The following is a 12,823-nucleotide window of genomic DNA, read 5'->3' on the forward strand; positions in this document are numbered from 1 at the left end:
AGGGGGATGTCAGCATTCAATAATGTTATTGTTTTGCTTCCTAGAAGGTCTGCAGAAATGCAGCTGCCAGGGGCATACTTTTGGGGGACACAGAGATAAAACAGGGGTGAAGAGAGTTCTTATTTGTCATTCAGGAAAATGAGATCGGCTGGAGTCCTGCTCTTTGGCAGGCCTTGGAGGCCTTCTGTTATGATAAGCTCTGTTGGCAAACTCCACCATGGAATGTTCTCTGTTGATAATGAAAGAACCCAGAGGGAATCTGTGTTGCTATTGGCTGTTCCTCTGCATGTGAAGATGAGGAGGCCTGGGGCCAGGGATGGTTCACTTGCTTCCCTGCTCAGAGAGCCCCAAAGATTTCTGGAGTTGAGAGCATAGATGTTGGAGATGGACAGATCTGTGTGTAAATACCAGTCATCACTTATGCATTGTGTGAATTTCAGTTTCTTTATATGAAAATGGGAATATTAATGACTTTTTCCTGTAGGGTTGTTAATAAAAAATACAGGAAGGCCCTAGCTGGTTTTTCTTAGTGGTTAGAGTGTCGCCCTGTGGACTAAAGGGTCTCAGGTTTGATTCCGGTCAAGGTCATGTACTTGGGTTGCAGGCTTGATCCGATCCCTGGCCCCCGTCGGGGCACATGTGGGAGGCAACCAGTAGATGTGTCTCTCTCACACTGATGTTTCTCTCTCTCTCTCTCCCCCCTCCCCCCCCACTCTCTCTGAAAAGCAATGGAAAAAATATCCTGGAGTGAGGACTTTAAAAAAAAATTACAGCCCGGCCGGGCATGGCTCAGCAGTTGAGCGTCCACCTAGGATCCAGGCGATCAGGGTTCGATTCCCGGTCAGAGCACGTACCCGTGTTGTGGGCTGCAGCCGATCAATGACTCTCTCATCATTGATGTTTCTATCTCTCTCTCTCCCTCTCCCTTCCTCTGTCTGAAATCAATAAAGATATGTTTTAAAAAAAAAAAAATTTACAGAAAGTGAGTATATGGCTAATACATGTGATAGGTGCACAATAAATAACTTTGGTTAATGTTCTTTGAATATGTATTTTGATAACAGTACCCTCTTCTACAGTGTAAAACTTTTATCTGCCTGCAACATCTGGCACATTTGAGACTGTGGGGGTTGATTACATGCTAACATTGAGCCAAGCACATTGCTGAGTACTTTATATGCGTTAATCTAATTTAATCTTCACAAAAACCCTACGAAATGGGTACTATTCCTATCGTTAGTTTATACCATGGGAACTGAGGCTGGAAGGAGGGAGGCCTCACCTGCTCAGGGTAATGAAACTAGTAACTTGTTTTGCCCTCTTTGGTCTTTTATTTAAAGCCAAATGACTCTGGCAAGAGCAGACACCTAATTATAGGATGTTGGCTTATTGTCATTCTTCGAGTACAAATCTTAGGCCTGCAGGGTGGAGCAGGTAGGAAAAGGAGAGTGGAAAGAAAGTGATGCGGGTTTTATGAATGATGCCATCCAGGGCTGAGAGAGCGGGTGGCTGAGTGAGTGATGAGGATCTGAGGTGACTCACATATAATTGATGGACCGGGAAGAAACTGGCCTGCGTCCTGCTGTTACAAACCAGATCCACAGCACAGCGATCCATGCTGCCGTCCACGGGCGCTGTCTCCACGTGCTCAGTGGCTCAAGCTGGAAAGAACTGACAGTGTGTGCCCTGCACTGTGGCAGGTGTGGGGATGCGTTGGCGCATAAGAACAGATGTGGCCCCTGCCTGCAAGGGCTTCGTAGTCTAGAGGTAAGGACAGGTATTGATTAATTAAGCAGTTGATAAATACAGCAAAGGTCGTTGGGAAGGAGAGGTACATGGTTCCCTGAGAACGTATAAGAACCTGTAAGGGCAGCTTTGATCCAGTGTGTGGGGTCAGATACTATCCCCAAGGGTGAGTGGGTGACAGTGACACGAAGCAAAGGGAAGGGTGTTAACCAGAGAGAGGAGCAGGTGCAAGAACCGTGAGATGAGGTGGGCACAGCTTGATGTGGGGGCTGAAGGAAAACCCCACTGGTTAGGGCAGAAAGAGCAGCGGAGAGCGACCGTGACTGGTGTCTGCAGAGCCAGCAGGGTCGGGCATGTGCAGCCAAAGCAGATATGTCAGATGTCTGTGTCTCTCTGTTCTGTATGTGTATCCATGCTTTACACATCAAAAGCATAATTTTTAACCCCCCAAAAAAGGACATATTTTGCCCCCTTTGGGCTGACACTGTCCCATTGAAAATCTAGGCTATAGATTCCCAGCCGCTGGTCACTGCCACCCTGTTCTACTTCTTTTCAAAAGCTTGTTCTGTAGGAAGAAGAGAGACAAATCTCTCTCCCTTCCCCACCCCATTCAAAATTATTAAAGAAGCACGGGACTGGGGGACAAAGGGCCATGAGCTGTTTACCTGGACTAGCCAGGTAAAGCAGTTATACTGCTTTGGTCTCAGTGTCCTTAACCTACAAAAGAGGAGTGATTTTCTCTGTCCTGTTTGCCTTGTATGCAAAGGGTGGAGCGTGGCGGAGCCCCATGAGTATCGCCTGAGTACCTGCTACAAATGCAGAATCTCAGGCCCCACCCTGACCTACTGAGTCAGACTCTGCATTTAATGTGCAACTTGATCGTTTGCACAAAGCTTAAGAAAACTGATGTATAGCATGCAGAGAAATTGTGAAGATAGTGTTTTAGTCCCATCTTTACACTTATTTCTAGTGCCAAGGATAGTGCCTGGCTTTAAAAGCGTCTCTATAAAGGAAATAAATGAGTGAATACCAAATTTGTACAAAGAGGCAGTATAGATTTGATTCATTTTTGCTTAAGACCCAGGATACAGTTCTCCTTAAATATTTTATCAAGCTCTAAAAAGTATTCGCAGTTCCCATTAATTTTTAAATGCATGTCAGAAAATGTTTTCTTTGGCTTGGTGGTGGCTAAAACTTGTGCCCGTTAATTACGGCCAGCAGTGACTGCTTCTTCCAGGGGCCCTGCCTGCCCCCCTCCAGCTGCCATCCCTGTGGAGTTTTATTGGAGAGCCAGTTCTGAAAATAGCCACAGAGACACACACACTCCCACTTGGGAGGGAGCCCGGCCACCTCGGAAGTGTATGTTGGCGAAGGTGGGGGCGGAGGGGAGACAAGCTCCCGTCTCCTAGAAATGTGCAGCCTGCCAAGTGATGACCCAAATTAATTTTTTAATCATTTATAATTCTTCACATGATTTTTATTTAATACCATTAAGTGACCCATATATTCTTCCCAGGCGGTCTCTTGTGCATACTCTGTGAGGTCTGTTTTTCTGCCTTGGCTCCGCCTCGCCTGGCTATTTATGAACAGAGTGCCAACTACTGGCAGGGTGGAGAGTTGACTGGAAGGGAGGAGATGTGAACCAGTGGGGAGGGAGGGGGCTAGGCAGGTAGAGGGAGAGTGAATAGAGTGGGCTGAGGCCCTTGGAGAGTCCTGGCAACTGTGGCCAACAGGGGGAGTGCATAATCTGAAGCATTCAGTTTTTAAATGTTGGTCACTAATTCAAATTGTTTTATAAAATATGTGGGGGGGGAAGACAGACATGCAAAGGAAAGTCTAACCCTCTACAGTGAGAAAACCACTAGGTAGAAGCTCTTCTATACAGGTCTCAGCCCTGTGGACTGCGAGGGATGCTGGAGCGTTTGAGTAATGCCACCGCCTTCCCTTACCGCTCCGTCTAGTTTCCAGGGCACCTCCCGGGAAGTTACATCAGCCAGCCTTCAGGAGAATCCTGCGAGGTTGCTGGGCTGGTGCTCTTCCAGAGAGAACTCGCCCATTTCACAGAGAGTGTACTAGACTGGGTATGAAAAACTTGCCCAGGGTTATTTGGTCATTGGCAGGTTCAGACGCTTACTCCTTTATATCCAGGAATAATACTCAGTTACCAGGTAACCAGCTCTCACATTGTCTCACCCTCCCAACAGGGTGTAACCAGCCGCATTTTAGAGATAGAAACGTGCACTATGGACATTAATGAGCGTTACCAAGCCTCACTCCAGTGGCTTTAGCATGGGCAAAAGGCTTTGAATGGACCCTCTCATCATACCCCATAGCAGGCATTCCAGGTAGAAACTAGGTACCCTTAGAATCCCGGTTTTACAGAAGAGAAGCTGATTTTTTACAGAATAGTAAAATAACTTGCTCAGGGTCGTGAAGCTGGGGTTCGAACCACGGGCTGTCTCCTTCAAGTTCTTTACCAGAGTAGCCTGCTGAGCACTGCTAATTCCCATGCATTAGATGAACCCAAATGAAATTGCTGATACTTGACAGTTTGTCTTCTACAACAGCAGTTTCACGTGCTTCGACCTCATGATCCGCACCTTATCTGTCTCCAATCAATTGTAAACTAATTTCCAGAAACAGGAAGCAACTAGGAACAAGTGGATTTTTGGGGGGTGTTTTTGTTGTCTTTAGAAATCTGCTAATCATTTATTAACTTAAGAAAGACCCTGAACTTGAAAACTGAGTAAAATCCACTTACGTTTGTCAAATTTAGGTACAACTTTTATTTTCTAAACATTTGTTTCTGTCATAAACTGAGGATTTCTAAGTTGTAATTAATTCTTAAGTGACGATAGTTTTATGAGTATTACTTCATTTTCATGGCACTGAAAAAGTGATATGAGTGTAAAATTATACTCCACATCTTTCAGTGGAAGACTCTTATTTGTAGACGTTCCCCTAGTTTAACCTGTAAATCAGAAATAGCCATGATGTTTTGATGTGATTGGAAGGAATTAGAATTAAATTCAATAAAGCTTCGTCTCTATTTTTTGGATGGTGGATGGATGGGTGGATGGATGGAAGGGCTAGGTAGGATAACGGAAGGAAGACATTTGGATGGTGTATGGATGGGTGGATGGTGGATGGATGGGTGGGTGGATGATTTAAAAAAAAAAAAAAATAGCTGCTTTACTTCCCTAAAGCTTACTAATAGTCTTCGGTCAATGGAAGTCACACTGTGGCCGCATTTGAGCCCCGGAAGGCACGGGACAGCCTGCACCGTCGCGGCTGGGCCTCGGCTCACGGGTGCCCCTTCCTCGCGCGCCTGTGAGCCCCGACACGCACACATGCGGCCTGTCTTCAGGCTGGCTCTGCTCTGTCTCAGAAGCTTTAAGTTGGCAACCTGAAAGAACTTGGTGGAGGGACTGATACATCTGTCCCCTTCCCTGAAGGAGCAACAGTGCTGAGTGCAGGCCACGGACTGTGCTTACGAGGCCGCTGCTCCGTGTCCTGCGGAGCCTCGCGTGGGGCCTGTGGTCGGCGCACTTCTCAGGTTGAGCGTTCAGAGGACCCCGCTGGTGTGTATTGCACCCTCTCAAAGAGCGCGCGTGTGTATATTCATAAATTTGGCGATTTTAAAAATATTTTAAAGAAATAATATTCATTGAAAATGTTTTAATTATAGAGACGAAGCTTAATGGAAGCAAATTGTTCCTCACTTGTGTCTCCTGCAGACATTCCTGTTCCCCTATCCTCTGTGCTTGTGTAATAAAATGTATGTGTTTTAAATTTTTATTCTGTGTAATTATGAACTGAGGCTAGACAATGGGATGAGATCCTTGAACAGAAACAGAGTGTGCAGGAGTCCTTGTGATTTCCAGGCTCTGCTTAGTGCCAAGCACAGGAGAGATGGGCGGGGGGGGGGCGGGGTGTAACCAGCCTCCGGGCCTCCCCAAAGGCTGGGGACTGGATCTCGCCTTCCTAATGTTGATGTGTTTATTGTCTACTCACGAAATGTTGATTATAAGCTATATTTTTCAAACTTTGGCTATTTATGAATCACCTTCATGATTTTGTCAATATCTGAACATAATGCCTATTATTTACAGTTTTGGTTTGAAAAGCTTACTTTCTAACTTAAATTTTCAAAAGGAAACTCCTCATGACCATTGCTACACTTAGTTTAGTTGATTAGTTTCTTATTCTATATACTTGCCTTTTTAAACTTTCAAGTTTTAAAAAGTCAAGGTTTAAAGTATTGTTTTTATTATTTTGTTATTTGTTGTTTTATTTTACTTTATTTTTCCATCACCATTTATCCCCTCTATGTCCCCTTCCACCTCCCCCCGCAGTCACCACACTTTTGTCCATGTCCATGATTTTAAAAGTAAGCTTTATATTACTTCCGCAGTTTACTAGCTAGGTTTTTTTCAAGTGCATATTAAAAATATACACACTTATTAAAATGCAAAAATCCATTATGTACCACCCAGAAGCACATTCAGGTCAGATCTTAACCAAACTTTGGGGGAAAGTGACTGGAAAAAGATGGACAATTACTAAAAGAAGGACTTGTAAAGGTTGCCACTGTTGGCACAGTTCCTGTTAGAACTTGGCAAGGTTGGTCCCACCTAGAATGACCCCGAGCGCCAAGCCTGCCATTCAGTTAAAGAGGCGCCACGTGGTGTTCACTGTCCTTCTTTTTAAATACGCCCTGGTGCCCTCTTGAAGAGTCCCCTTATTAAGGGAAGGTGACCTCCACTTGGTAGACTGTGAGGGTGCAGGCAGTAATGAATTTTTTATTTTCTGCGAGGTTCACTCTCAGTCAGAGTCAGCATTCTGCCAGTGCATATATGTAAAAAGTGACCAATTGAAATTCAAATGTAATGAGGGTGAAGTGTTGCTATTCAGCACAGCCGCCTTTGTTTTGAGTCCTAGTAAGTTCTTTGCACCAAAACAATGCAGCTTTCCTTCTAGCTTCTGAAATCATCATGTCTAGCTGGGTACCAATGACATCTTTTCCAACCCATTTCAGAAACAAAATACTGTTTGTTTGTTTTGTTTGTTTGTTTGTTGTTTCAGTTTAAATACATATATTTTAAATGTGCGGAGACATTTGGACGTGAAGTCTTGAAAAAATAAAGTATTCTTTTTGAAACATGCAAATGTGTCTCTCCATCTCCTAGGAAACTATTATGGGACACCCAAACCTCCGAGCCAGCCAGTCAGTGGGAAAGTGATCACGACGGATGCCTTGCAAAGCCTGCAGTCCGGCTCCAAGCAGTCGACCCCAAAGCGCACGAAGTCCTACAATGACATGCAAAATGCTGGCATAGTCCTTGCAGAGCATGAGGAGGGGGAGGATGTTCCTGAAATGAACAGTAGCTTCACAGGTAAAGACCCCAGGCTCTCCCCGTCAGGGGGCGTGGAGAAAGGGGGCCTGGGAGGCTTTTTGCAAAGAATTATGAGAAGGTTTCTGTTCTCCAGAGGAATTAGGAAGGGTCACCAGAATTCCAACTCTGACCACACAGTGCTTGGGAGATCTGGTCTTTTCCCGTTTATCATGCTGCTTCGCAAGACTTTTAACTTCACCCAAATACCCTAAAGGGGCTGGAGGGACATGTCTGTATCGGGGAGTGGGGAATAATCAGCATTGTTTCTATCTCTTCAAAATTATATATATATAATGTTTTTTATATATATAATTATATATAACATATGAGGGTACTTGTATTTTGTTTATTAATTTCCTGACTTGGCACTGCCCCATAATTATAGCTGATTGCTTATATAGAGAAATATGAAAATTTGTTTAACAGTTTAATAACAATTGATGCCACGAGGAAGGCAAGCTTATTTATGTCAGACCTTTCTAAGTAGAGAGAGTGGAAATATATCCTACTAATGTAGGGAAATTTTACTGTATGCCCTGTAAGATGAAAAATAACAAATACTCTGATTGTATCTTGCACATGCATTCCATACTGCATGGCATATCTTACTCATTGCATTACCTATTTATATGTATTCAGGGCTGTCTACCCCCACGCTTAGGTGTGCTGTGTTTTATGAAGGGATCTGCAAGGACTGCCTCTGGGTAAGGCTCTACAAGTTGGGTCTTGCACATTTCCAGGTGGCACCATTCACAGAAGCTGTGATGGATGTTCCCTGGATTGGTTCTGTCCAAAAATATTTTTCACTATATGGGGGTTTGACCTTATATAGTAACTCAAAATGTAATTGCATGGTAGTTGAGTTACTACAGTCTATAATGTTGTGAATTTGAAGAATATCTTGTTTCCTGTATTTTTTCTATAGTTAAATATTTTCTTTAGTATTTTAGGGTTGTAGTTCTCAAGGCGTTATCCATTTGCAGCATATGAATCCTCCTCTCGCATAGAGACCCCTTCTGACTTCATCACATTCAGCCATTATTACTTAGTTAGACTTGACCCCAATAAAGGGGCAATTACTTAAACTCTGTATTTCCTCCTTATGCTGCCAAGTCTAATAGAATAACATCTAGGGGAAAGTTTGTGTGATTCGAATGCTTCCTGCAGCCTGTATGGGCCTCTCTGAGGTTTGCTCAGTCTTTAAAGCTAAAAAACACGAAATTCTTCAACATGGCAATTAAAAACATTTTTTGATGACTTTATTGTCATAACAGTAGCCCAAGCCCTCTGCAAGAAGCATTGGAAAACGTAGGAGGAAACCTGGTTTCCTCCTCATTGTCAACATATTATCTACTTCTCACATTTGTAAAATAACTAGCTAGGATTAAATCATGTCTGTTTCCCCATCTAGCTGTAAAAATTTGATTCCATGAAAATCTGCATTTTTCTCAATTAGAATGGGTTAGGCCAGTGCTAACTTATAGTTGCAATAGCTAGGAGAAATGTGCCACTTTTTACGTATACCTTATTGAAAATAGGTGATTTCATTCACTTAGAAGTAAATATTTACTCATTTCTGGTTAGTAGCTCTCATTGATATGAAAGCAGATTATTTAAAAAATCAATATTTCTTTTAAAAATAGCTAATATTTCACCCTAGCCGGTTTGGCTCAGTGGTTAGAGTGTTGGCCCGCAGACTGAGGGGTCCCGGATTCAATTCTGGCCAAGGGCATGTACCTCAGTTGCAGGCTCAATCCCCTGCCTGGGTCAGAGTGCATGTGAGAGGCAACCAATGGATGTGTCTCTCTCACATCGATGTTTCTCTCTCTCCCCCTTCCACTCTCTCTGAAAAGCAATGGAAAAAATATCCTCCAGTGAGGATTAAAAAAAAAAGCTAATATTTTAATGTCTAAACCTTTCAACAAATAAGAATGGCGAGTCATGATATAACCCAAAACACAGATGTGGGCACAGAAACCTTTGAGTCACGTGCAGTGAAACAGTTCTGCCAAGTGGCTGGATGGTCCTGAAGAAGCATGTGCCTTTATCTGTCCTTTGTTTATTAAGTAGATGTCTTGGTAGAAGGCACGTAGGGGTAGTTGACTCTAAGTCTTGATGCTTTTCCTATTTCTAGCCAATAAAATCTCTGTCTCTAGAAGCCACACCTCAGAAAATCTGTCCCCACAGAATCTCCACTTGAAATCCTGGCATCAAAGGAAAATTTCTGGGCCCAGATCATCTTTGCTAAAGTCCGTCTGATCATTAGTTTCTGTACAAAAATGTGGCACCTGATTGTCTTAATTCGAGTGCCTGTCTTTATGCCCAGAAAGCCGATAGGATGCACAGAGAACTGGCCTCAATCTATACATGGATGGGGCAGCCTCAGTATGTGAGGAATATGTTGAATGAATGCCCCTCACTTACCAAACTACAACTGTGACAGCTGATAACCTGTCGTACCCGATCTCATATAAATTCTTTCAAATAATTGACGCTACCCAGCCTGTGATATTTGTATCAAACCAACTGTGTCAGAGCATTTTGCACTCTGAACCACTTTAAGTAGCAATCCACCAGCCACTTGGAGCGTAGAGCGATAATAGCATAGTGAGGTCTTCATGTTAACAATCTCTCCTGGTGATTCTTATGTACATTTAAGTGAGAAAAGTGGACCTTCCCTAGATATACCAGAAATGAATATGTGTTGGCTCCTAGAGAACTAGGGTGAATCTTTTCATTCTTGCCAAGCTTTGAATTTTTTCTTTATTGATTAGTAATTTCAAAATATTTCCTCTCTCTTGGCCTAATTTCTTTTTCCCTTCAAACCTGCACTCCTGGATGTAAATTTTAAAACCAACTCAAATTAACTTAAGCAGGAAAGGGAACTTAGAGGATTGAGTTGTTGAAGAGGCCAGGGGCAGCCTCGATTTCAGGCTGAAGTCAGAGGCTTGAGTCCCAGGTATTAGGTGACTTTCTGTATCTTTCATCTCTGTTTTCCTCTGTGTAGGGATAAGTGTCAGGCAGGTTTGACGAGCTGTGTCAGGAGGGTCACCCGTACCTATCAGCTTAATATCTTCAGCATCAAGGGGCCACCTCTTGCTTGAAAAGAACAAAACTTCCATGCCTGACGTTCATTGGTTTGCCTTGGATCATGTGCCTGATCCAGTCACAAAGGCAGGAGAGACAGGAGTGTGCCTTGGGCCCACTGCCTGAGCGAGGAGTGAATTTGAGGCAGTCCCCGTCTGGATCTGGAATAAAGGGGATGATTTTTAAAGGGAGATCTGAGTGGTGGTACCAGAAAAGGAACAGATGCCGAGTAAGGCATGACCACAGGCAAATAGCCTCCTCAGTGGTGGAGAGGTTTTGGTGGCGGTGGTGGTTTCATAGACATCCTCCATCTAACTCTTGGGTTACCTTTGTTCTCCTGGGTGTCATTGGGAGCTGGAGCTGCCTGCTGATCAGAGAAAGATCCGATTATAGCCTTTCATTATTCCTCAGTCTGCGTTCAGTAAATCAGAAATGTCTACAGCACAATCACTATGTGAGATAGAAAGTCATCCATCCCTGATTTTATGATTTCAAACCCCGTAGAGACTGACATTTAATGTCATCAGCCTCTATAAAAATTCAGCCAGAATGTCAACACTGCCCTTTGTGGATACTTTGCTGACACTATCTCTTGATGTTTCTAGTTAATAAGAAGAAGACAAGGAGACTCACTTACTTAAAGGCTTCTTTTAAGACCCAAGTCAAATCTGTCCACCTACATAAGACTGTCCTGGGGGTAACTGTCTTGGTTTTCACAGGAACATTCTCCTCACTTTTGCAAAAAGAGGCTCAACTCTGACTCACTGGTACAACTGTCTCTATGTTCTAAACTTTTATGTACTTTCCACCTTGATTGGTGAGTCTTTGATCTTTGCCACTATCAACCAGAAATGCTTTAAATAATTTATGCAGAATGGACAAGACTGCCACTCCGTCTGTGTTCAGCATGGACTTCTTTCTTGCCTTCAAAAGTCCTGAGTCGTGAAACCAGATGATACCTCGGGCATGACAGTGCAGCGCGTCATCCGTGTTTCGATGACGTGCTGTTTCTTTTTTTTTTCTTCTTCTTCTTTTTATGACCTTTTTAGTTTAAGAAACTTTAGGCTTTGAGTGATGATTTCTTTCTTCTTTGGCATTTCCAAGATTGTGAGCAATGCGTTATGGATGTTTCTCTCCTCTTTGTGTTTAGGTAAAATAAATTTGGCCCATCATTTTGATGTTTTCTATTTAAAAACGTTAAATAAAGCAGAACGTAGTCAATGGTCGGGAAGGACGGGGGCTCTGAGGCGGGTGTGACTGATGTCGTCTCTCTGTCTCCCCCCGCGCAGCCGACTCTGGTGACCAAGAAGAGCACGCTGTCCAGGAAGCGGCGCTGCCGCCGGGGAACAGTAGCCGCGTCGCTGCTCCCATCACGGACCCTTCTCAGAAGTTCCCTCAGTACCTACCTCTTTCTGCAGAGGATAATCTAGGTCCTCTACCTGAAAACTGGGAGATGGCCTATACCGAGAATGGCGAAGTCTATTTTATAGAGTAAAGTATACCATTATTTCTGCCTGGCTCTCTCCCTGTCCTTCATCCCCCTTCCTCCCCTTTCTCTAGCAGCTACAGATGTAGATTAAACCTGAAAGGATCGATCACAGGCTAGTGGTATTCTTTATACAATTTAATAAGCTTTGTACAAAAAAGCAATTAGCATATCATCCTAAGTCATTGAGCCTGAATAGCTTGAGGAAACATAACGGTTAATAATTTCCTTAAAGAGCTAGACAACTAAATTATGGCACATATTTAAATTATGGTCTAATATATCAAGAATATATTTAGCCATTAAAAATAGGTAAGTCCTTTGCTTATGTTTTCTTAGTTTGGGTTGCCATTTTCTTTTTGTTGTGTTTTAAGAGTTCTTCATGGATTCTGGATACAATTCTCTTATCATACTCATGATTTCCAAACATTTTCCCTAAGTCAGGGTTTTCTTTTTATTGTCTTAACTGTGTCTTATGAAGAGCTGGAAGTTCTTAATTTTGATGAAATCTGATTTATCTTTTTTTTTTTCTGTTGTGCCTTGTGCTTTTAGTGTAGTAGCTAAGAAATCTTTGCTTAACTCAAAGTCATAAGGCAGTCATTTTCTGCTATATTTCTTTTAGAAGATTTATAGCAAATAAATTAACCTCAACCTCCACCTTACACTTCATACAAAAAATTAACTCAAAGTAAATCACCATAGATTTCAATGTAAAATGTAAAGCCATAAAAGTTAGAAAGAAGAAACTGTAACAAAATATACAGATTTTTTCCTAGGAATTGGCGAAGAGTTCTTAGATTTGATATCATACAGTGATCCTTAAAAGGAATAAGTGATAAACCCAGCTTCATCAAAATGAAAACCTTTTGCTAAAAAAAAGACCCTGATAAGAGGCTAAAGAGACAAACAATACACAGGGAATATCTGCAAACCCAGGATCTGAAAATTGACTGGTACTTAGAATATATAAAGAACTCTCAAAACTCTGCAGTGTAAAATATAAAACCCAGTTAGAAAACGAGCTAGATGCACGAACGTACATTTCACCCAAGAGGATTACAGGTGGCAGGTAAGCGCTGGGGACAGCTTCGCATCATCAGCCTTGAGG

The 12,823-nt window shown here is 42.8% G+C and overlaps 1 protein-coding gene across 16 annotated transcripts in view; it reads left to right on the forward strand.

Annotated features, from left to right (window-relative positions):
• Window positions 1-12,823, forward strand: part of MAGI1 (membrane associated guanylate kinase, WW and PDZ domain containing 1) — a 511,189-nt gene that overhangs the window by 413,845 nt on the left and 84,521 nt on the right. For all 16 annotated transcript variants that reach the window (XM_081159072.1, XM_081159081.1, XM_081159083.1 and 13 more), the window contains 2 exons: window positions 6,936-7,142; window positions 11,519-11,720. In XM_081159072.1, coding sequence (XP_081015198.1) covers window positions 6,936-7,142; window positions 11,519-11,720 — 409 coding nt within the window. The remainder of the gene's footprint in view (window positions 1-6,935; window positions 7,143-11,518; window positions 11,721-12,823) is intronic.

Source organism: Miniopterus schreibersii (genome assembly GCF_964146895.1).
Source record: "Miniopterus schreibersii genome assembly, chromosome: 15".
NCBI lineage: Eukaryota > Metazoa > Chordata > Mammalia > Chiroptera > Miniopteridae > Miniopterus > Miniopterus schreibersii.